Here is a 25493-nt window from a genome sequence, read left to right on the forward strand (position 1 = left end):
GTCCTCATTATCTCCCTGGTCTCATTTTCTACTACTTGCCCTTCATTCACTCTGCTTTATCCACCCTTGGGTTGTTCCTTGAGCATGCCAGGCAGCCTCTATACTAGGGCTTTTACACTCACTGTTCCCTCCACCTTGCTAGCCCCTCGCTCCTTCACAGCCTTTGCTCAGGTGTCACTTTCCCCAGTGACACTTACTCTCACCACCTTATGTAAAAGTTGTAACGCTCTCACACTCCCACTTATCTTTTCTTTTTTAAATTACACTTAGCATCTTTCAATATACTGTGTGACTGACTTATTTTTGTTGTTCATTGTGTGTCACCTCCTGCTAGACAAAAGCCACACAGGATGGAAGTCTTTAATTGTTTGGTTCCCTGATACATCTCAGGTACCTAGAACCTTCCTAGCACATAGTAGGTGCTCAATAAATACTTACTGAATGGATGAAAAGAAAAGGGGAAGAATTGAGACAGATGGTTCTCCACATAATTTCCAAAGACTGATAGACAGAATGCTCTCTATAAAACAAGGAGGTCAAGGAGGAGATTGAAAGAGAACAGAATCTGTTGAGCAGCAAAATGACATAACTCAGACCAGAAATGGAAGAGGAAAATAAAAACATTACAGGGAAAAGCCTTACAAAAACAAAAAATAGTATAGGCATGACTGAAATCATAATCAGGGACATGGTGGGCTCCCCCCCACCCCGCCCAAGAAAATTACACAAAAAGAATTGTTTATTGTAGAGAATGTGTTAAATAATTGTAGAGAATATGTTAGATTTGGAAGGCAAAGGCAAACCAACAGACGCATAATTGGTCTTGCTATGGAGGAGAACAGAATAAATGGGAAAGAATGAAACTGAAAATGATGGCTCTTCAACACAAGTTTAGCTATAATCTGGATGGTAATAATGTAAATAGGAAAAATTGAGGTGTGAGGTAAAGGAAATAGGAGAAAAATAAGTTTCTAAATTTTCTTGTCTTTTGTAGAGGAGTGTCAATTGTATTTCTAAAATTAAAACATAATATTCTTGGGGCCAGCCCAGTGGCACAGCAGTTAAGTTCGCATGTTCTACTTCGGTGGCCTGGGGTTTGCCAGTTTGGATCCCAGTTGTGGACCTATGCACCACTTGGCAAGCCATGCTGTGGCAGGCATCCCACATATAAAGCAGAGGAAGAAGGGCACAGATGTTACCTCAGGGCCAGTCTTCCTCAGCAAAAAGAAGAGGATTGGTGGCAGATGTTAGCTCAGGGCTAATCTTCCTCAAAAAAATAAATAAATAATTTTTTTTAAAAAACCATAGTATTCTTAAATAAAATAATACAAATCCTTAATTTTTAAATAATCTTTAACTTGTGAGAAATCTTTTAAGAACTAATATTTTTCAGAAAAGGGTATTTCTTTGAAGTTAACTCCTTCAGATTTACTTGACTCACATGTTTTTACTGTGGTTTTAATGATTACTCAAGAGAATACAACATTTATCTTTGCTGAGTGTTTTTACCTTTTCTTATACATTGTGAGTACTTTAGAACATGGTAATTCCATTCACTATCCTTCTAGCTTACATACATTGTTGTCACATATTTTAATTATAAATGTAAATACCACAATGGATTGTTTGCATTGTTTGGTAGATATACCCACATAGTTACAATTTACCTTCTATCTGGTATCATTTTACTTATGCCTTTAATGTTTCCTTTAATGTTAAGTCCTGCTGGTGACATATTCTCTCAGTTTCTGTTTTTCTGAAGTTATCTTTGTTTCATCCTCAGTTTTGAAGATTACTTTTGCCAAGTATAGAATCTTAGGTTGACATTTTTCCTTCACTTTGAAATTATTCCATTCTTTTCTGGCGTGCATTGTTTCTACTAAGAAGTCAGCTGTAGGTTTAACTCTTGCTCATTTAAATGTAATCTGTCTTTTTTGCCCTTCTGGCGGCTTTAGGATCATTTTTTATCTTTGGTTTGGTGTTTTTTATGTTTTGTTTTAGCAATTTTTATTGATAGGTCCAGGTATAATTTTCTTTATATAAGAAGAACCTGTTTTGGATTTACAGTAATTCTCCTTGAATCTGTGGTAGTCTTGCCTCCATTATCCAGACCTTGTGGGACTACATCTGTTATCTGTAGTTTTTTCTCTTGGTTTTTTGCCATGTCATTTTGCCTCCTCATATGCCTGATTTTTATTTTATGACAGACACATATGAAAAATTGTACAGATGGTTTGAGGCTTAGAATGAGGTTACCTTCCTCCGGAGAGCACTCATGCTTGCTTCTGGTAGACATCTAAGGGCACCAGCAATCCCAAAGCAAGTGAATCCAATAAGGAATTAAGAGGATCTGAAGCTAGACCTTAGGATCCCCAATGGCAGGTCTTGTTCCTTTTCATCCTTATTTCTAAGACATGGCCCTTTTCAGTTCCAACTCAGAGCCTTGGGTATTTACCAAAACATCCCCTCCCCCATCATTGGGAACATTTTCTCACAAAAGTTGGACTTTTTAAGAGGTGCAGTGTACTATTTTTAATTAATCCTGTCCTTTTAATTTTATTCTTGCAAAATTTTAGCAAGTCCATCTGTGAAAAATTCAGCTTCTCGTTCATTCCATTCTTCTCCTAAGAAGTCTCCAGTTCATTCACTCCTAACTAGTTCAGTTGAAGATTCAGTAGGTTCCACATCACAATATCGATCCAGCAAAGCTGTTCGTTCTTCTGATTCTGTTAAAGGTAAGAATGATGTGATATCACTGATGAGATTAATTGATTTCGTACTCTGGTGAATTCAAAGTTCCTTTCCATTATCAGAATTAATAAGATTTTACATGGTGTTCTTATACACAAGATCTAACTGATGCTATGTAATTAAAGTGGGTCTTATTTAAATAGAATAGCTATTGTATACACACACACACACACACCCCTTAGTAGATATACATATTGTATATTAATATTTTCTTTCTTTCTTTCTTTGACATGAGTAGTGAACTTTTTTTCACTATTATAAGATTTTGGGTCTTCTTTTAAATGCTGTGAGTGACTTTTCTTTCTTATTTACATGCTCTAAAATCATGGCTCCCTTCAGTCTCTGCCTTTGTAAGTGTAAGTATCTATCATACAAACTTGTTGAAATGTTCTCATTTTTTAAATTTTAAGTCCATTTGTTATTGTATAAGACAGATGGGGAAAATGATTTGATTTAGAATAAGTGCCTGATAAACAAGTGGACGTTAAATACATATATGTTGAATTGAACTTGAAATGTTTTTCATCATATATGACAGTGACTCTAACAGCCCTGTGCTCTGACATCATTCTGTCTGATAAGGAATAAACTAGGCAAATGGTTACATCATTGTTAAGTCAATTCTTAGTCTTTTGAAATTCAATGCCTAACACATTTCTATATCCTAAAAAAATATGAAAATGAGAGTGACATCAGCATCATGGCAGGGTGAGCTCTTCCCTTAGACTCTCCCCCTAAGGTACAACAAAAAGGACGTTCATAAACCAACAGAGGATATTCACACAACACAAGAAACGTCTAAGAGACGCGTTTAGCCATATGTCTGAAGGTGGAGGTACTGGACCCCAGAGGAAGTGGAAAGAGTGGTGGCAGGTGGAAGCTGCGACCAGATAGTATCACTATGCAGAGGCACAGTCCGTACCATCAAACAGCATGAGGAAGTATATCAACACTCCAGACTAGAAGGAAAATGACAAGCACCTAGAAATCAATCCTGAAGGCACAGAAATTTATAATCTAAATGACAGAGAATTCAAAATAGCTATCATAAAAAAAACCTCAATGAGTTACAAGAAAATACAGATAGTTCAATGAAATCAGAAACAGAATTAATGAATAGAGGGAATTCTTCACAAAGGAGATTGAAACTATAAAGAAAAACCAGTCAGAAATGTTGGAGATGAAAAACACAATGGATGATATAAAGAAAAATCTGGATTCCCTGAATAACTGAGCTGATATTAGGAAGAAGAGAATTAGCAGTCTGGAAGATAGAAATATAGAAATGCTTCAGATGGAGGAGGAGAAAGAACCAAGACTAAAAAGAAATGAAAAAATTTTCCAAGAAACATGTGACTCAATTGGGAAATGCAACATAAGGATTATAAGTATTCCAGAGGGAGAAGAGAAGGAGAATGGAGCAGAAAGCTTTTTCAAATAAATAATAGCTAAGAACTTCCCAAACCTATGGAAGGAGCTGGAGATACAAGTGAAAGAAGCTAATATAACACCTAACTATCAATGTAAAAAGACCTTCTTCAAGGCATATAGTAGTAAAGCTGGCAAGAGTCAATGACAAAGAAAAAATATTAAGGGCAGCAAGGCAGAAGAAAATAACTTACAAAGGAACCCCTATCAGGCTTTAAACAGATTTCTCAGCAGAACCCTTATACGATAGGAGAGAGTGGGATGATTTATTCAAAGTTCTGAAAGACAAAAACTGTCAGCCAAGAATACTCTATCCAGCGAAAATATCCTTCAGATATGATGGAGAAATAAAGAAGTTTCCCAGAGAAAGAAAAGCTAAGGGATTCATTGCCACGAGATCTCCCTACAAGAAATTCTCGAGAAGAATTTCTGAAAAAAAATGAAAGGAGTTACAAAGCCTTGAGCAAGGAGATAAAGAGGTAGACAAAATCAGAAAATTGCAGCTATGGGAACAGGTGAGCGAACACTGAATTATTACATTAAATATAAAGGGAAGGAAAACATCAACAATAAATATAATCTTGTCATTTTAACCGCAAACAACATAAGATGCAATAAGTTGTTACAATAATAACTTAGAAGGGGAAGAGGGAAGGGATGGAATCAGCTTAGTCTAAATAAATAAGAGGCTATCAGAAAATGGAATGGCTATGAGATTTTTTATACAAACCTCATGGTAACCACTAAACAAATAATCAGAACAGAGACACAAATGATAAATAAAGAGAAAACTGAGAAAACCATCATAGAGAACTAACTGAATTGGTAGTCCAAAATACATGGGATGAGAAACAAGGGAAATGCAGAAGAACTGGAAAATGAGTGATAAAATGGCAGCATTAAGCCCTAATATATCAGTAATCATTCTAAATTTATATGGATTGAATTTTCCAGTTAAAAGACAGAGTGGTGAGATGTATTAAAAAACAATTCCCAACAATATGGTGCCCCCAGGAAACATAGTTCTAAAGACAAACACAGTCTCTGATTGAAGGGATGGGAGAAAAATACTTGAAGCTAATGGCAAACAAAAGAAAGGAGGTGTTGATGTACTTATGTCAGACAAAGTAGACTTCAAGATAAAACAGGTGATGAGAGACAAAGAGGGGCAGTATATAGTGATAAAAGGATACTCCACCAAGAAGATATAACACTTATAAATATCTATTCACCCAACACAGGAGCACCAAGGTACCTAAAACAACTATTAACAAACCTAAAAGGAGATATTGACAATGACACGATAATAGTAGGGGGTCTTAACACCCTACTTACATCAGTGAATAGATCTTCCAGACAGAAAGTCAACAAGGAAATGGTGGATTTAAGGAAAAAACTAGACCAGATGGACTTAATAGATATATATAGAACATTCCATCCAAAAACAGCAGAATACACATTACACATTCTTCTCAAGTGAACATGGAATATTCTCAAGGATAGACCATGTATTGGGAAACAAGGCAAACTTCTATAAATTTAAGAAGATTAAAATCATATCAAGCTTCTTTTCCAAACATAATGCTATGAACAAGAAATTAACTCAAGAAAAAATCTGGAAAAGTGACAGATATGTGGAAACTAATCAACATGCTACTGAACAATCAATAGATTATTGAAGAATTTAAAGAAGAAATCAAAAAATATCTGGAGACAAATGAAAGTGAAAGTACACCATACCAACTCATATGAGATACAGCAAAAGTGGTCCTAAGAGGGAAATTCATAGCAGTAGAGGCCCAACTTAAACTTTAAGAAAAATCTCAAATAAGCAATCTCAAACTATACCTAATTGAATTAGAAAAAGAACAAAGCCCAAAGTCAGCAGAAGGAGAGAAATAATAAAAATTAGAGCAGAAATAAATGAAATTGAATAAAAGGAAAAAGCAGTAGAGAGGATCAGTGAATCAAAGAGCTGGTTCTTTGAGAAGATAAACAAAATTGACAAACCCTTAGCCAAACTCACAAAGAGAGAAGGCTCAGATAAATAAAATTAGAAATGAAAGAGGAGAAATTACAGTGGATACCACAGAAATACAAAGGACTATAAGAGAACACTATGAAAAACTATATACCAACAAATTGGACAATCTAGAAAAAATGGATAAATTCTTAGACACATACCACCTGCCAAAACAGAATCAAGAAAAAATGGAGAATCTGAATAGACCAATCACAAGTAAAGAGATTGAAACAGTAATTTAAAGCCTCCCAAAAATAAAAGTCCAGGACCAGATGGCTTCTCTGGTGAAGTCCAGCAAACATTCAAAGAAGATTGATTACCTGTCCTTCTCAAACTATTCCAAAAAATTGAGGAACACAGAAAACTTCCTAACACATTCTGTGAGGCCAGTATCACCCTGACACCAAAGCCCAGTAAGAACAACACAAAGAAGGAAAATTACAGGCCAGTATCACTGATGAATATAGATGTAAAAATCTTCAACAAAATACTGGCAAACCGAATACAGCAATACATTAAAAAGATCATGCACCATGATCAAGTGTGATCTATACCAGGGACAGAGGGATGGTTCAACATCCACAAAGCAATCAATGTGATATACCGCATTAACAAAATGAGGAATAAAAACCACATGATCATCTCAATAGACACAGAGAAAGCATTTGACAAGGTCTAACATCCATTTATGATAAAAAAAAAAAACTCTCAATAAAATGGGTATAGAAGGAAAGTACCTCAACATAACAAAGGCCATATATGACCAACCCACTGCCAACATCATACTCAGTGGAGAATAGCTGAAAGCCATCTCTCTGAGAAAGGAACAAGACCAGGGTGCCCACTCTTGCCACCCTTATTCGACATAGTACTGGTGGTTTGGGCCAGAGCAATTAGGCAAGAAAAAGAAATAAAAGGAATCCAAATTGGAAAGGAAGAAATGAAACTCTTGCTGTTTGCAGATAACATGATTTTATATATAGAAAACCCTAAACAAACCATTGAAAAACTATTAGAAATAATCAACAACTACAACAAAGTTGCAGGGTACAAAATCAACTTACAAAAATCAGTGGGATTTCTATACTCTAATAACTAACTAACAGAGAATTCAAGAATACAATCACAACAAAAAGAATAAAATATCTAGGAATAAATTTAGCCAAGGAGGTGAAAGACCTATACAAAGAAAACTATAAGACATTATTGAAAGAAATCGATGATGACAAAGAAATAGAAAGATATTCCATGCACATGGATTGGAAGAATAAAAATAGTTAAAATGTCCATACTCCCTAAAGCAATCTACAGATTCAGTGCAATCCCAATCAGAATTCCAGTGACATTCTTCATGGAAATAGAAGAATTCAAAACTTCGTCTGAGGCAGCGAAAGACCCCAGCTAGCTAAAGCAATCCTGAGAAAAAAGAACAAAGCTGGAGGCATCAAATCCCTGACTTCAAAATATACTACAAAGCTACAGTAATCAAAACAGCATGGTACTGGTACAAAAGCAGACACACAGGTCAATGGAACAGAATTGAAAGCCCAGAAATAAAACCACACATCTGTGGACAGCTAATCCTTGACAAAGGAGCTAAGAACATACAATGGAGAAAGAAAAAAGTGTCTTCAGTAATTGGTATTGGGAAAACTGGACAGCTACATGCAAAAGAATGAAAGTAGACCATTATGTTTCACCATACAGAAAAATTAACTCAAACGGATCAAAGACTTGAAGGTAAGACCTGAAGCCATAAAACTCCTGGGAGAAAATATAGGCAGTACACTCTTTGACATCAGTCTTAGAAGGATCTTTTTGAATACCATGTCTACTCGGGCAAGGGAAACAAAAGAAAAAATAAACAAGTGGGACATCATCAGACTAAAGAGCTTCTGCAAGGCAAAGGAAACCAGGAAGAAAACAAATAGACAACCCACTAACTGGGAGAAAATATTTGCAAATCGTATATCTGACAAGGGGTTAGTCTCCAAAATATATAAAGAACTTGTACAACTGAACAAAAAAAAAAAACCAAACAGCCTGATCAAAAAATGGGCAGAGGATATGAACAGACATTTTTCCAAAGAAGATATACAGATAGCCAATAGGCACGTGAAAAGATGTTCAGCATTACTAATCATCAGGGAAATGGAAATCAAAACAACACTAAGATATCACCTTACACCATTAGAATGGCTGTAATCCCCAAGACAAAAAATAACAAATGTTGGAGAGGATGTGGACAAAAGGGAACCCTCATACACTGCTGGTGGGAATGCAAACTGGTGCAGCCACTATGGAAAACAGTGTGGAGATTTCTCAAAAAATTAAAAGTAGAAATACCATACAACCCAGCTATCCCACTACTGGGCATCTATCCAAAGAACTTGAAATCAGCAATTCGAAGACTTATGCACCCTTATGTTCACTGCCAGTATTATTCACAATAGCCAAGATGTGGAAGCAACCTAGGTGCCTAGTGACTGATGATTGGATAAAGAAGATGTGGTATACATATATATATATATATGGAATACTACTCAGCCATAAAAAAGACAAAATCGTCCCTTTCACAACAATATGGATGGACCTTGAGGATATTATGTTAAGGGAAATAAGCCAGACAGAGAAAGACAAACACCACATGATTTCACTCGTATGTGGAAGAAAAACAAACACGTGGACAAAGAGGACAGATTAGTGGTCACCAGAGGGGAAGGGGTTTGGAAGGTGGGCATAAGGGGTAAAGGGACACATATATATGGTGACTGACAAATAATAATGTACAACTGAAATTTCAAAAGAATACCAACTTTTATGACCTCGATAAAATAAAAACATTTTTAAAAACTAAGAAGAAAAAATATGAAAATCAGAACCTAATTACAGATTTTAGTACATTTTCTTCTTTATCATGTTTCTTCTGAATTTGTTTCCTCCTTTCTCTCTTATGTTTCTAAGTTATTCTTTAGTATTTTTAAAAATTTAGAGTAACAAATTATTTAACTATTACAGAAGTGTTTATTAGAGGAGTAGAACAGTGCTGCTGGTCACCTCGTTATTAATTTGTGGTTACATAATAGCGTGGCATTTTCTTTTTTTTCCCTGTTGTTAATACTCATATCACATATTTTATATTATCTATGTTAAAAATCTCTCTCTGACAAACTGTTTTTCATCCTCTTGAATTAAAATAATTCCTAGATGATTGCCTTTAATACTAATATCTGTAATGAAAAGGGTATTTTTGATAGGAAAATGAGCCATGAGATTAAACAGGAAGTCAGAGACTAAGATCAAAATTAAAATCTTGAGATTGCCAATGAAGTGTTTTTTAGAGGTTGACAAAACTTAGCCTGCTTATTAGAGAGTAGCGTACATGCTTCTAGCCCGTCTGCAGTTGCTACTGTCACATTTATTCTCGGTTCATGTGGCCATGTCAGCCTTCATACTACCCTCTCCCATCATACAACGCCACCTTCATTCAGGTGACAGCAACTAAAATGGATGCTTGGCCTCTCACACATTCAAAAATGTTGCCAGTGTCACTATTAAATCTTGCTCTTTCAAACCCAAAATTAATGGAGCTAAGTGTTCCTCTCATTCATCCCATTTAATGCTGTGCAGTTGATTAATAGTAAATCAGATTGGTTTGAAACAAAATCAAATAAGCTAGTACTGCAATATTTGGATGACACCTCTTTTTTTAAAAAGTGTTTTAAAGTTTCCATTATTTTAAAGGAAATGTTGTTTAACCTATAATTGGAAGATTTCTGAAAAGAAATATTGAATAGACTTTTAATATCACATCTAAGCAATTTTCTAATAGCTTCAGAGTCTCAGCCAGTAGAAACAACAGGAAAAACATGCAGGAAGCTTCAGAACAGACTGGAAAGCTTGCAAACTCTGGTAGAAGATTTACAGATGAAGAATCAAGGTACAGTGTACATTTTTGGAGAGAGCTTCTTTGCTCAAAAGAATATTCACCTTCCCTTCAGGTTAAGCCTCCTATCTTAGAGCCGCTGAAAAGGGTACTGAATGAACGGTTCAGACACCTTAGTCAAAATATGAGGCTCTTCATTAATCATGACTAACCCTTGGATTAATTGTGTGACCTTGGGCGGGTCACTGTAGACCTGCTGTAGTCTTTCATCTAATAGGAACGATACTGCTGACCAAACCTCAGTGGGACACATATTTTGAGTGGTTTTTCACATGAGACTTTCCTAAACACTATCTTTGTCGTTTCTCTTAGGTCGGTAGACAAGCATTTTTATGACGGTAGCCAGAATAAGACTGCAGTTAATAGCCAGGAAACAAAATTACAATATTTGGCCTTACACAGCATTTTAATTAGCATGGATTATGAGAGACTGTGCCACCCAATGAATCGCTAAATAAAAACATATACTACTTAGAAATATATAAAATCTATTTGAATGAGAAACTATTGTACTCTGCAGATGATAGGCAAGTTTTTGAGCATCAATTCTCCATGGCTGTTCCCATGGATATGGGAGGATATGGATATGTTCCCATGGATTTGGGAGGGCTATCACTTTTTATGCTTTTCTGATATAAATTCATGAACCTAGGAACCTTTGTCACAGAGAAATTAATTTTGGAGTATACATGTTATTCTTACTCCATCTTTCTCTCTCTAGAGAATATAAGTTGCTAGATGAAGGGTAATAAATATTCTTCTAAGAACAAATCCTTGTAAAATACATTTAACCTTATTAATAATAATAATAGTTGCTGTTAGCATTTATTGAGCACTTACCAGCCATATGCCGGGCCCTGTACTCCGTGCTGTACTTAGGATTCTTCATGGGAACCTCATGATGACACTGGGAGGTGGATACTAATGTCATTGGAAAATGAGGAAACGGAAGATAAGATCATAGCCAATACGTTCTAAGTCATACGATGACTAACAGAGCTGGAACTGGATCTGTGCAATTTCTGATTACAAGATTCACATTTTTAATATACTAAGGCTATATCAGATAGTTATTAAAGAAAATTGCAAATCCTTTAGGTTAACCCAAGATCCCAGTATATGTAAACATCAAGAAAAACGTTTGATTTTAGTCCAAATAGACATGTTATATTTGTTTAAAAAATAAAAAGACCTTTTTATTGAATTCATTGTCTGGATAGAAAGTCTCTTGGAAATTTTGAAATGCATTTTGGAGAGAACTTATCAAAATTTAAAGTGCACATATGCTGCGACCCAGAAATTCCACTTCAAGGAATTTATTCTACAGGAAATAATTGTACAAATGCACAAGTCCTTTTACAAAAGTATTTCCTATAGCAGTTTGTTTGTAAACGAAAATAAGAAAGCAACTTTTTAAGATTTCTTTCCTAACGTGTTGGTACATGCATATAATGGAATACTATGCAGTCATAATAAAACATCTTCACAGCTGAACTGGAAAGATGTTGGCATTCTGTTAAGTGTATAAAGCAAGCTACAGAACAGTTGATACCTTATACCACACATTTCCATTTGTGTAAAAAAGAAAACTCCTGTGTGTGTGTGTACATGAAGATATTCACCAAACTGTTCCCAGTGATGACCTCGGGGGAGGGGTCAGCAGAGTAAGAGAACAAAGACTGACCATCTCTTTGTACCTTTCTGACGTATTCAAATTATTTACAGATAGTATGTATTACTTCTAAAATAATAATTATCATGCTCACTTAAAACAAGTGAAAGAGTAGAGATTTACCTTAGGTCTGTTTCATAACATCAGTCTTTTAAAAAATTTGCTACTTTGCAATTTTTAAGAACTTCTTGAGCTCCGAATGTAGCTCTTCTCTAGCAGCAAGCTGACCTTTTAAGAAGCACATAATAGAATTTAAACCCTGAGTAAATGTTGCTATTCTAACTTTATTTTATCACCATTTTCAGCGATGTCTTCAATGATCAGAAATCAAGAAAAGAGGATACAGAAAGTGAAAGACCAGGAAAAAATGTTACTAAAATGATGCATTGCTTGCCTATTGTTTACAGAGGGATGATGCCCAATTAATTGTGGTGTTACTTATAATTAGTGCCCTGTGTACCTTTTTCTTTAATGTGAAAATTTAATAAAAGATACCCTGTCCTGTTAACTCTATTTTGAAATAAACTATTCTTGAATGCTCTTGCAATAAAACTTCAAACAGTACTAGCTAGATGTGAAAGTATTCGTTCCTTAGAAGATATAATTTGTGCTGATACCAATGTGTTGAAATAATTATGTTTTTTTAAATTATCTTTACTGGTGCTGAGGCAATAGTCATTTTCTTTTTCAGCTTAAAAAAACTTCTTTCACACGAAAGTGAAAGATGTGGTATACTGTCCAGAACAGAAGGACAAACTGCACCGTACTGACGGGTTCCTTTGGTGACCCTGAGCTCACTGCTTGTTCTGTCAATATAAGTGAATGTAATCAGATAACACTACACTGGGGCCCACAGTCAAGACTTCTGGAAAAGTTTCTCTTTTACATATTAATAACAAGAAAGAAAGAAAGAAAAAATTTGTTATTCCTCAGCCAGTGGGTAACTTCTACAGATTGAATGGATTAAGTCTGCCTCAATCAGATTTTAATAAAGTAGAGGAGTTTGTATGTGGAGTGTTTTCCAACACCAAGATCCAATTCTCTGTGGACACCAGCTGGGTGTCCTGTGAGCCAGTTGAGTTCTGACACTAACTCTAGGGAGTGAGTCCCATAAGACTGTCCCCACTGCAGATGCTAATCACGAGTCCCAGGCCGCCTGTACTTCTAACTGACCAGCTGTAAATTGGAGGTTCCCACAACCCCTCCTCAGTTTCAATAATTTGCTAGAACGGGTCACAGAACTCAGAGAAGTGCTTTCCTTAGTATTGCCAGTTTGTTATAAAGGAGACAGGAACACCAAGTGGAGGAGATGCATAGGGCAAGGGATGGGGTTCGGGTATGTGGAGCTTTCATGCCCTCTCAGGATGTGTCGCCCTCCCAGCACCTTGCTGTGTCCACCTGCCCGGAAGTTCATCAGAGCTCATTACTGAAGAGTTTTCTTAGAGCTTAATCTTGAGTCCCCTCTCCCCTTTCCAGGGATTGGTAGGTGGGGCTGAAAGTTGCAATCCTCTAATCACTTGGTCTTTCTGGTGACCAGCCCCATCCTAAGGCTGTAGAGACCCACCCCCACCAAGTCATCTCATTAGCATAAACTAAGCCTCCATCTAAATGGCCTCAAGAATGACAAAAGACACTCCTGTCACTCAGGAAGTTCCAGGGGTTTGAGGAGCTCTGTGCCAGCAACTGGGGACAAAGACCAAATATATTTAGCATACCATAGTATGTGAACCAAATAAAACGGGTGAGAAGAATGGATACAAAAATGTTTCAGTTGTGCCAAAGACAGCAGGGATGATGTGGCAGAAGGCTAGCCTCCCAAAAAAGTCTGTACTCCTTTTCCATAGTACAGATGACACTGAGACACAGCTGTCCAGCTAAAGGCTCTGTTTCCCAGCACATCCCCTCACCCCACATCTGGGTGTGGCCACCTGATCAGTTCTCACTGGCAGGTGGACACATCAATATGTGGCACTTTGTGGCCAAAAGTTTCAGTAAGCATTTGTTTTTCCTCACTTTATTTCCCCTTCCATGGGCTGGATACAGTGGACAGTGAGGTCCTAGTGTAGCTGCGGGCCCTCCACGACCAGTTCAACTGGCCCCATCTTATCAACAGTAATTAAGAAATTGCCTTTCAGAAAATTTGCCGGAGTCACATAGCCGGAGCATGCGCAGAAGAAATATTGACCTGAAACGACTGCAGAACCAAAGATTCTCCTGCCCACGGAACCAAAGGACTGGGACATGACTGGAACTTAAAAGTCAGACTCTTATCAGAAGTGAGGGTTCTGTCATTCAAGATGTCCAGTGTTAAAATTCCTTCCCCACCTTACCGTAAATGTTTGGAACCTCATCATAAGTGTTTGGAACCTCATCATATATGTTTAGAACCTCATGATAAGTGTTTAGAACCTTACTAGAAATGTTGGAAGCCCACCAGTCAAAACCTACCCCACCAGCATTTCCACGTGCCAGCCGGTTCTCCCTAACCTCTTAAATTTTGCCCCAAATAATGGGGAAGACAGATGAGAGGGCACACGCCCCTGTCTCCCTGCAAATCAATCTTACAAGAATAAAGCTGATTTCTCTCCCCAAAGCTGATGCCGTAGTTAATTGGCTTATGTGCATCAGGCAAGAGAACCCCAATTTTGTGCAGTAACACCAGGGGATGGTAGAGCGACAGCACAGGAGCCTGGGCAACAAAGTCTGCAAGGAGGAGAGCTGCCCTCCTGCCAGCAACACCCACTGCTGAGTGTTGCGGGAGCAAGAAACAAGCTTCTATTGTTGCAGCCTTGTTACATGTGTGGTGTCTGTGATGGCATCCAGCGTGAGCCCTAACCAGTGCAGATAATAAACTAAGTAGGGCATACGTACTTCCACAAGAAAATCCTTATTTTTCTCCTCTAAACGACAGTGTTGGTATTCTAAGCACATCTAATTTCAAATAATGATTTTTAAAAATATAAAGTTTAATATGTATCTTTTACATCAATCTGCTTTACTGAAAAATTTATTTCATCAGGTAACGATAAAATGGCTAGTTATAGAACTCTGGAGATATTTTAATTGTAAATTTACCTTTAGTTTTACATAATAAAAATGCTTGGGCATTCTGTGCAGAAATAGCGAATGCCTTCTGAAGTCCTCACTGGTAGGAAAGAAAATTCAGTATGAAGCAGTCATATACATGGATTTAACATAAAGGTGCTAGGAGCCAAAAACTGTCAAACACAGCTCTTTTAAGCACATTCTAACACTAATTTCGGTTGGATCTATGCTCTTTTCAACAAAGACTATCTGTAACCAGGATTAAACATTGTTTTGCCAAAAGATGTTACACTTAGTAAAAGTTGTTTTAACATTTAAGAATTAATTTTCCAGTACAGGCATGCATCATACCCCTCCAAACAAAGGTAAAGTTTTAAAAGAAATATTCTGAAACTTCTTTTCTTGATGTTTGCTTTTTTCTATGTGTCTGTTATTAGTGGAGGAAAATATTAGTATTTTACATCTAAGCTATTATGGTGCTAAGATTTAGACAATTCAGACATTTAATAAAGATATTAAAACTCAGGTTTTATTATTTGTTCAGTTATAATAACAAAGTTTAAATGTTTATTTCTTCTCAGAGCAAAGCTGTACTTCTCTATCACTGTCCTGTTAGAATTTTGTTACCCAGGAGAGCCATTGGGATGAAATGGGAGGGGAGAGGGTGAGACGATTGCTATGGGACAGTCCACCTGTCAGTCAGACCTGGGGTGAGAGGGGAGGGGCAGTGCGGAGAACGTCCTATGAAAGCCCCTCGAGTAAATGATGTGTGTGTCCCTCCCTGCCATCAGGCTGAACCCACACCTGCCAGCCTCCAGCAGGTACCACTCAGGCCACCTCACTCAGCACACACCTTAACCCCATTCTCCTTCCATTCCTCGTGGGCTGTTCCTGATGACCGACTCTGATTCAGCTCTTAATCGTTAAGACAAAGACATACCTGCTACCTTCAAACCATACCTGGCAGGTAAAATCAAGTGGAAAACATTGGGAACTTTTAATGCCTTACCTCATATCCTTGCTAATCACATCCAGTGACCAGATGTTTTCTGATCACAGTTCCATATGGTGTTAACTATTTTTAAATAGAAAGTGTGCATGTAGTAAAGAGAGCGTTTCTCCAGCTGTACCAATAGGAAATCAGCTCTCTTTGAAGGAGGCTTGTTTCACCCCCTTGGTTGAAGAATCACCCAAAGGCTCAAGCTTGAACCCTGTGCAACTGGTTCGTTTCTGTGCTCCCTGACCAGTCCACACCTGAAACTTAGCCAAGTTACTCCCCAACAGGACCAAGCCCTAAAGTAATAATGGATCAGCATAAATCCATCCATCAAGGCCACAGGAAAAAAAGTCCATACTCACTGGAAGTATTATCTATGATATATATTTCTACACATTAGACAAAAGCCACTAGCAAATTTGAAACAACTCTGATGGCTAAATTTGGGGTTACACTTCTTTTATTTTAAGTTATTCAAGTGCTCCGCAGCCTTAGCCTCTTCCACATTCTGCAACAGCCTCTCCAGTGCTTTGCAAACTGAGTCAGGGAATCCCCCACCACTTGTGAACCACTTTATCTTCATGGCCAGTCTCTAGGAACCTATTGCTGCATTCTTCCCAGCGGGTAACTTCTCCATTCTCTACCACCACAAACTTCCATTCCACCACTGTATCTGCTGGCAGGGACACTGAGTGAGACCAGAACCCATCCTTGCTACCCTGGAGTGGGATGTAAGTGTTCCATCTCCCAAGACTCTCATGGTCTCCAGTGACTGCAATGAACTGCACACCAGTACTTGTTACATAATGGACCTGGAACCTGACACTAACTTGCCGAGACTCTGAAGACATTGCTACTACCCTTTTTTGTTTCACATCCATTTCCTGACCTCTTGCATCCACAAGAGTGCTTCTGCCATAGTCCATTCCTTGATTTGGGTTTAACACTGGAGCCTTAAGACTGCCACCCAAACCAACATCTCCCCAAGATGAGTGCCTGGACACCATTTCCCAGTCCTCGTGGTCAGCCGGGGTCTGATGGTCCAGCTGCGCACGGCTCACATCTTCTTTAGCTCTGTCCGTGACCAGGTTGCTAGAAGGCAACTTCCCTGCAAAACATGGAGCTGCTTTAGCAGGCGTCTCTTGTCCTTTTTGAAATCCCCGTTCTTCTCTAGGAGATTCAAACCTCTCATTTCTTGAGTAACCCTTGGAGTGCCCAGTCTCAGATGTAGTTAGAGATTCTGTCTCTGGAAACTGTCCAGAAGGAACATGGTCTCTTGGACTGACACAGTCACCATCTTCTCCCGAAGGACTCTGCCGTCTGCACGCTGCTGCCTGCAGGCTGCCAGGGCCTTTGGTCTCTGAAATCAAACATCCATTGCTTTCTTGCAGATGCTCTAAAAGACAAAAGGAAAAATGTAATAGTGTTAGGCAGTTCATGTGAGAAAAACAGGTTAGACTGAGAAAATTTAATTATTGAAGACTATCACTGTCCACAGATCACAAAATTCGTTTCTATTAAAATCAAGTACTTAATTACCTAGTTTAGACACTAACTGCACCAACACTGTGCTCTGAGAATACACATGTATATCCAACCTTTTTGATCCAGAAGTGTCAATGTACCAGCAAAGAGTGTAAAGGAAGCGGCAGGGTGGAGAGGCAGACGTGTAACCCTGTCACCGTTCTTGTTCTTTGTAGTCTAGGCCATACTGGCACGCAACCAAGTCAAATTGTTTGGCCCCTATCAAAAAACATCCAGGGGGCCGGCTGCACGGGCCGGTTAAAGTTCCACATGCTCCACTTTGGCAGCCCTGGTTCACAGTTTGAGATCCCGGGTATGGGCCTACTCCACTCATCAGCCATGCTGTGGGGGCATCCCACATACAAAAAAAAATAGAGGAAGATTGGCACAGATATTAGCTCACGGCCGATCTTCCTCACCAAAAAAAAAAAAAAAAAAAAGTCCAGCCTGGAGGGTGAAGAGCTGCATGGCTACCTTACAAAACAGAAGAGTACATTGATACTCCTGGGAACCAGGGGTCAGCTCTCACGGATGCCGGCAGATGAGCAGCAGCTGTCCCTGGGGGACAGCAGGGCAGCACTGGGCAAGAGCTGGGAGTGAGGGTGCGGGGAGGGGGCTGGTTTCTCCTTGCCAGCCCCATGTGCTTCACGAACCTCTCAGACAAAACATAGGCTCTTTACATCCCCTCCCATTGTACTCAAAGAAAAAATGTCCTTAAAGTTCACAATCCATGCTCCCTAAAGGCTCATTTTCCTTCTTGGCCTCCTCATTGGTAATCCAGATAGCTCCCTACAAGATGGAAATCTCCAGAATTTTACAATCACACAGATGGGGCTTTTGTTTTTTATTTAGGGGAGAGGGTCTTGTTGAATTTCGTATCTTTTTAATGGTGGGGTTGGAAGTGAGACAAACATTACTCCGAATTCCCAAACTTTCAACCTAAAACAGGAGGCTGGCTTTCAGAAAAAGATGAATGATCTGTCTGCTCGTCCGAACCAATCGGGGAAAGGCACAGGGCAGATTTTCAAGCGGCTGAACACGAACACCACTCCACTAAAAATAAAGTTCACAGATGCCATTTTCTCCGTTAGGCTGGAGTCCAGGCACGGACAGCTGGCTAAGGGGGGAGCCCTGGAAGGGAAGGTTTTCCACCAGTCCTCTTACTTTGCCCAGCATACAGTCTCTAAAGTGTAGTTTTAAACCTAGACGTCAATTCCACTCTTCGGAGTTGGGTCCCCTACGAAGCGCGTCCCTTTCCCGGGGGTTAGACAGCCCCGCGCTGCCCACGCTGTACGAGGTAAGCATGGGGGAGGGCCCGCAGCTCTGAAATGGCCAGCCAGCTTACAGCCTCTGGGCTGCAGCCAAGGCCTTCATGGCCAGAGTCCAACCTGAACTTTGCCTTCCCGACAGAAGCATCCAGATAGCGGGAGGTGCTCACAGCACGGATGTTCCCAAACCCAGCTCATGGGAGGACATGAGGCTATGGGACTGGGGCTGAGAAAGTGTCCCTGCTCGGTCAGAGACTGAAGAGGGTTGTAGGATCCCCCTAAAACGAAGCACTCCTTTCCGAAGGCCCGGAAGGGGCGCCGCCGCTGCAGGCGCCCGCACTGCACCAAGCGCCGCCGAGTGGAGGAGCCCATCCCCCTGGGCGCAGGGGCAGGTCCTCACGGCGGCGCCGAGCGCAGAGCGCGGCCCCTGGACGATCAGCCAGGGCACCTCCAGGGCCTCCGCGGAGGGCGAGAAACCTGCCGGGCGCGTGCGCACCAGCCGGGGGAAATGCAGGGCGTGGGGAGGGTCCCGCACCGGCCAAGGGAAGCTAGTCTGCGGGAATGGGCCGCTAGGAAAGCTCCAGGTGGGGTTTCCTCCCTCGGTGAACTTCAAAGCGCCCTGGCAGATGTGCCCTCGACACGCGGGGAGGAAGAATACCTGGTTTGGTGACCAACTCCCGCTTGGAAGGTCCAGGGCTCAGGCCGCCGCCGCCACCCTGATCGCCTCCCGCAGCCGCAGCCTCCCCAGGAGAGGCATCCTTCTCCTGCTCCGCGTCCCCCTCCTTTCCCGTGTCCCGCAGCAGCCAAATAAAAAGCGCCCCGGCCAGACCCCCTCCGACCAGCAAGGCAGACCACACGGCGCCCATGGCTGAGAGGCCGCTTCGGCGGGAGACCACGGCGATCGGGACGGGGACTCAGGTCACGCAGGCAGAGCCACACCTACCCCGTCCGCTCCAGCCTTTTACGGTCCCCGGCGGCGGGCGCTGCCGCGTGGAGCCCAGCCCTCCGCGACTAATACTCAACTTTCCCAGCCCCGCCCCGCTCCCCGCCCCGCAGCTGCAGCCTCAGGCTCCCGGCAGGGCGCAGACTCGAACGCCTTCCTTTTCCAATATTTTCCATTTCCGACCCCGCCAGTCTCCGGCGGCCGAGTGCACGGGGTGCCCCGTTCCACGAGTGTCCCGTTCCACGTGTGTCCCGCACGCGTAAAGAGCCCAAGTGCGCACAGCTATCGCGCGCAAATTCCCTCCTGCCCCGCCGCCTTTCCTTGTAGCTCCAGGGCGTGCAAGGGCCAGCCTGGCCTCAGCCTGCGCCGGGCCCCTCGACGCCTCCTCCCCATAGACACTCAGCAGCAGCGTGGCCAGCTAGAGCCTCCAGGAACTTAGACACGGAAGAGGCCAACGTGCGTCGAGACGCGCGGGCCGGGGGCTCGGGCTGGAGAGGTGGCACCGCCGGGTGGGGTGGGGTGGGGTAGGCGGGGAACACCGCGGGCGCGGGTCTGGACCCCTAATGGAAGCTCCATTCGGCTGCCAGTTAGCTGCGCTGAGTCACCCCCAGCCTCCGCCTCCCCGCCTGTAAAATGGGAGGATCGGACTGAGACACATCCATCTATTAATGCCAGTCATCTTCCTCGACCTCTTTTAGGGGTTGTTGCAAAATGCGCGCCCTCCTGTCTGGACTGGACTGGATGTTGCCCGGGGACAAGCTCCTACGGTTTATTAATAAAAATAGCAACCCTCTTTGTTAAACGTTGTCTGTGTGCCAAGTGTTTAATGTATGCATTTAATTTGATCCTCAGACAACAACAACCCTGTGAGCTAAGAATTATACACATTTCTCTGTAAATTGATGGTTTTACATACCAATTTCAAGCTAATGATTCCCACATTTGTATCTGCAGAGTGAGCCTTTCCCATGAACTACACTCTCCTACATCTAACTGCTAAGGCCACAACTGGCAAATATCTGCCTTGGAATAATTACCGAAATGGCTCCCTCTGGTAAAACAAATCGTACAAATGTGCCGGATTCTCGAGCAGACAGAATTCCCTGACGAGGTGGGCCAGTGGAGTTCCTGGAGGACTGGTGGTGCCTTGGTACAGGTCACAACCCCTACAACTATAAGGGAGGGAATGTGGGGGAGGAAACCACCAACTGGGCATCTCCTCCAGGAGGCTGTTAATAACGTCTCAAACCCAACTCACTCAACTCCGAATCTTCCTGCCCAGACCTGCTCCTTGCCTTGTCTTCCTCATCTTGGGAAACAGCGACCGCATCCTTTCCCACTACTGAAAAAACAACTTGGAGTCTTTCTTGACTCCCCGTTTTTTACCCCTCTCTCAGGAGGCAGTAGAAAATTCTGCCACTCTTTCTTCAAAATATATTCAGAATTCTGCTTCTCTCCACAGCAAGTGCCACCCCCATCTGCCACCATCATCTCTCACCTGGATTTTTGCAGTCGCCTCCCACTGTTCTTTGTGCTCCCACCCTTGAGCACCTACAGGCTACTTTCAGAGCAGCAGTCAGAGCGATCCTGTGAAAACACTTCCTTCCTCCATGCCTCTGCTCAAGACTCTCCAGCTGTTCTTCATCTCATGGTGAATCCTTGAAGACCCTGCAGGGTCTGTCTCCGGGGCCCTCTCTGAGCTCTTCTCCGTCTCTCCCTCCTCCAGCCACACTGGCTTCCGGCCTAGACTCATCCTTCCTGCAGATATCCATCCAGATATCTATCCTCTCCCTCGCCCTCTTCAGGTCTTTGCACAGGTGCAATCTGCCCTGTGAGGCCTTCCCTGATAATCCCAATTTTAATTCCAGCCGCCTACTTCCTCTGCCCTTCTCCTTCATTTGTCTCCTTAGCATTTAGGGCATCACTTCTTCTTCTTCTTCTTTTTTTTTTTGAGGAAGATTAGCCCTAAGCTAACACCTGCTGCCAATCCTCCTCTTTTTGCTGAGGAAGACTGGCCCTGAGCTAACATCTGTGCTCGTCTTCCTCTACTTTATATGTGGGACGCCTACCACAGCATGGCTTGCCAAGCTGTGCCATGTCGGCACCCAGGATCCGAGCCGGTGAACCCCGGGCCGCCGAAGCGGAACGTGCGCACTTAACCACTGTGCCACGGGGCCAGCCCTTAGGGCACCACTTCTAATACACTGTATCACCCATGAATTTGTGCTGTTTAATTTCTCTTTCTTCTCTTTAGAATGTAAACTATATGAAAGCAGGGTTTCTTGTCCTTTGTTCTCTGCTGAATTCCCAGCACCTAGAAGATTCCCAGAGTGGTCCCCTAAAAAGTACGGGTGGAATAATTGAATTGAAAGCTCTGTACATTCCCAGTCTGGAGCATTACTGTCATCTTCATGTAGATTCTATATGCGTTTTTTAACACAATGTAGGTGTTACTGTTTTGTCAAGTAGTGTGTTTATCACTATACCATTGCAAAATGATGTTCTTTGCCTCTATATAGACTTTGAGCCTAAGAAGATGGGAACAAAAAGGGAAGCACACTTGGTAGGGATGAGGGAGGAAGATGATGCGTTCTGCTGGGATGAGCTGCATTTTAGGCACTGGTGGGAAGTTGGAACTGGGGGTCTGTAGTTTAAGAAGAGGTCAGGGCTGGAGATATCGGAAACTTCTTAAAGAGAGGTGGCAATTAAATCGTAGTAGACACAAATTTTCCAAAGGGAAGTCAAGAATGAGCTGAACCTGAGCCCTCGGGGTAATTTTAAGAAGAAAGATTGGAAAGCTGCCTCCACATTGCTGCTTATGTGGCAATGATATCTTGATGTTATGTCTAAGGGGCCATAACGTAGTGCCCATTTTCTAATTGATTATTATTCTATTAAATAGAGTATAAATAGATACAGATATGGATGATATTTTAAAGTTATATATGGGCTTTTTTTCTTTAACTTCATGCAAGAAAAGATTGTTCACTCCTGGTGCAGAGGGATAAGGACAAATCAAAGAAAAGCAGCTCTGTTTGCAGGGCTGGGCGATTAAAGAGAGTGGGAAGGAAGAGCTAGGGAGCAGAGAATCAGGACTTGTTTCCAAAGTCAGGGACAGAGAGCAGTGCAAGGTGGTGGGGAGGCGGGACGGAGGTGTCGCTCAGCAGAGTTTAAGTGGATGGAGGACTGAGACAAAATGGTCGGATTTGACATACAAGAGGTCGTCTGTGACTCTGCAGTGTTTGTGGGGTGGGAGTTCAATTTTGGGAGGCTGAGGCGTGAAGGCTGTGGAGTCCAACACTGAGTCAGCCCTCTCTCGAGAAATCTGGAGGAACAGGTAGGAGAGAAATTGAAGTATGGCTTAAGAATAGAACAAGGCCCAAGGGAAGTTCTTTCAGACCGAGAGAGGCCTGGGCACATTCGTAAGCAGGAGAGAGCCGGTGAGACCTCAACTGAAGATGTGAGGAGGAGAGGAGGCACTTCATGGGAATCCATAAGGAAGGAGGGAGCGGCGCGTCAAGGACACCACTGGAAAGAAGGAGAGGAGACAGGCATGAAAAAAGAAAGGAATGAACATAAGAAACATTTTGAGGTACAAAGGAGTCAGGGAGTGAGACTATCATCCAAATGAGAAAAAGGAAATCTCATTGAGGTTTTAAGGAAAGCAAAGGAGCTAGGAACTAACCACTGGGAGACCTCTCCCTCCTGGAGTCCTGTTGATTCTTCAGTCACGCTGCTCCCTGCCCTGTCATTCCCAGAGCCCTCGCCCCCATTCAGACCCCACCTTGCTCTGCCTAGACAACTGCAATGGCTTCCTAATTCATCTCTGCACCTCCCTCCCCGCTGGCTGCGATGCACTCTGCAACCAGTCTTAACATCATCGTCCTGAGAGGAGTCCTGAGCAGGCAACTCTTCTGTCTACCAGATTAAATTAACCCCATTTTAGCCTTCCAGGCCTCTATGACACAGCCCAAAGACCTCTCCAGGCCTTTCTCCTACCATTCATCTGCCCTCCAGCCACCAGGACTCTCCCTCTGGAACCTTCAGTCATTGGTCTAGACATTTCCTAAGAGCCACCTCCTCCCTTGAAACTTTTCCCCAGCCCCCCAGCCCACTCCCCAGCCCCCAGCCCCCAATTTGATACATCATTCTATTCTTTGAAATTTGACTACATGGTATAACTCTCTTAGTGCAAAATATGAGGTTTTCTCTTATGGTGTAATTATTTTTGTAGTTTATCTCCTCCCCATACTAGATTATAAATTCCTTTAGGGCCTGAGTTTGTTTATTCTTTGTATTCCCTGGAATGTGGAGTCTATTATTTAATAGATCTTTTTACTATCCTTGTTCACTGAATACCTAATATATACTGGCGCTAGGCTAAGTGATTTGTAAGGATTAGCTCATGTAAAGCCCTGAGAGAAGTAATCTGCCCAAGGTCACACAGCTGATGAGTGACCAAGCTGGAATTTGAACCTAGTATTCTGACCTCCCAGGACTCATGCTTGCAATGCCAGCTACACTGGGTCCAACAGCTATTAAATCAGGTCCAAATTGCAAAGCATAAAATTTAGAAGTGAGTCTGCAAATTTGGATGTGTGACAGCGGAGAACCCCTCTGGTAGTATTTCAACGTTTACGGTGAATTTCGGCCTTGCTCTTGATTGGCAGTTCCTGTCTCCACCAGCCCTCACCGCCACCAGCACCTGTCCGTTGCTGTCAAGCCTCTGGCTCCTGCTACTCCACGTAACATTAACCACAAGGCAGCCTTTCTGCACAGCAGTCACATTGGAGCTGCCCAGCCTCAGATTTCACAGAGACATTTTCTAATTGCAACTGTTTGCAAACCTCTGACTCATCTTAGTTCCAGAATAGACTCAAGGCTGGGATCTCTTATGCTAAATGATGAAACCCGTAGAGAAAAGGAAAATCTGTGTTGGGAGAACTAGCCGACTGTTAGAGAAAAATAAAGTTAGATTACTACTTTGTATCACATAAAATGATGGACTCCAGAGGAAATACAGTCCTAAATGTAAATGGTAAAACTACAAAGCTAATAGAACAAAATCCAGGAGACTATCCCTGGGATATTGCATAACATACGAGGCCAAAAAATTTCTTGACACCCCCAAATAAGGCTATCTGGTCAAGGAAGAATGCCACAGTCAATGGTGGTAGATAGAGTCAGACCTGGAGTAGATTTCTGTGTTGTTAAAACTGGGGGGGGGGGGGGGGGGCAGCCTGGTGGCGCAGCGGTTAAGTGCACACGTTCCGCTTCAGGGGCCCAGGGTTCGCCGGTTCGGGTCCCAGGTGCGGACATGGCACTGTGTGGCAAGCCATGCTGTGGCAGGCATCCCACATATAAAATAGACGAAGATGGGCACGGATGTTAGCTCAGGGCCAGTCCTCCTTAGCAAAAAGAGGAGGATTGGTAGCAAATGTTAGTTCAGGGCTCATCTTCCTCAAAAAAAAAAAAAAAAAAAAACCAGCTGCAGTTTTTTGGGGCTGGCCCGGTGGCCGAGTGGTTAAGTTTGCGTGCTCCACTGCAGGCAGACCAGTGTTTCGTTGGTTCGAATCCTGGGCGCAGACATGGCACTGCTCATCAAACCACGCTGAGGCAGCGTCCCACATGCCACAACTAGAAGGACCTACAACGAAGAATATACAACTATGTACCGGGGGGCTTTGGGGAGAAAAAGGAAAAAAAAAATCTTTAAAAAAAAAAAACTGAGAAGGGGGGGCCGGCCCGGTGGCATAGTAGTTAAGTTCACACACTCTGCTTCAGCAGCCTGAGGTTCACGGGTTCAGATCCTGGGAGTGGACCTACACACTGCTCATTAAGCCATGCTGTGGCGGCACGCCACGTATAAAGTAGAGGAAGATTGTCATGGATGTTA

The 25493-nt window shown here is 42.0% G+C and overlaps 2 protein-coding genes across 23 annotated transcripts in view; one reads left to right on the top strand and one right to left on the bottom strand.

The window, feature by feature from the left end:
* Positions 1 to 12384, top strand: part of CCDC158 (coiled-coil domain containing 158) — a 91654-nt gene extending 79270 nt beyond the window's left edge. For 14 of the 22 annotated variants that reach the window (XM_044766177.2, XM_044766170.2, XM_070505600.1 and 11 more), the window contains 2 exons: positions 2577 to 2735; positions 10035 to 10366. In XM_044766177.2, coding sequence (XP_044622112.2) covers positions 2577 to 2735; positions 10035 to 10222 — 347 coding nt within the window. In that variant the 3' untranslated portion in view covers positions 10223 to 10366. Of the gene's footprint in view, positions 1 to 2576; positions 2736 to 3090; positions 3108 to 10034; positions 10367 to 12125 lie in introns of those variants that run through there. The other 8 variants (XM_014865627.2, XM_014865639.3, XM_014865652.3 and 5 more) reach the window with 6 other exon arrangements.
* A 2983-nt stretch (positions 12385 to 15367) lies between these two features.
* STBD1 (starch binding domain 1) lies at positions 15368 to 19694 on the bottom strand. Its single transcript, XM_014865692.3, has 2 exons — positions 19313 to 19694; positions 15368 to 17258 (listed from the first exon to the last, which is right to left on the bottom strand). The coding sequence occupies exons 1-2, from the start codon at positions 19518 to 19520 to the stop codon at positions 16405 to 16407; spliced, it is 1062 nt and encodes a 353-aa protein (XP_014721178.1). The 5' UTR covers positions 19521 to 19694; the 3' UTR covers positions 15368 to 16404.
* Between the last annotated feature and the right edge of the window lie 5799 nt (positions 19695 to 25493).

Source organism: Equus asinus, chromosome 3 (genome assembly GCF_041296235.1).
Source record: "Equus asinus isolate D_3611 breed Donkey chromosome 3, EquAss-T2T_v2, whole genome shotgun sequence".
NCBI lineage: Eukaryota > Metazoa > Chordata > Mammalia > Perissodactyla > Equidae > Equus > Equus asinus.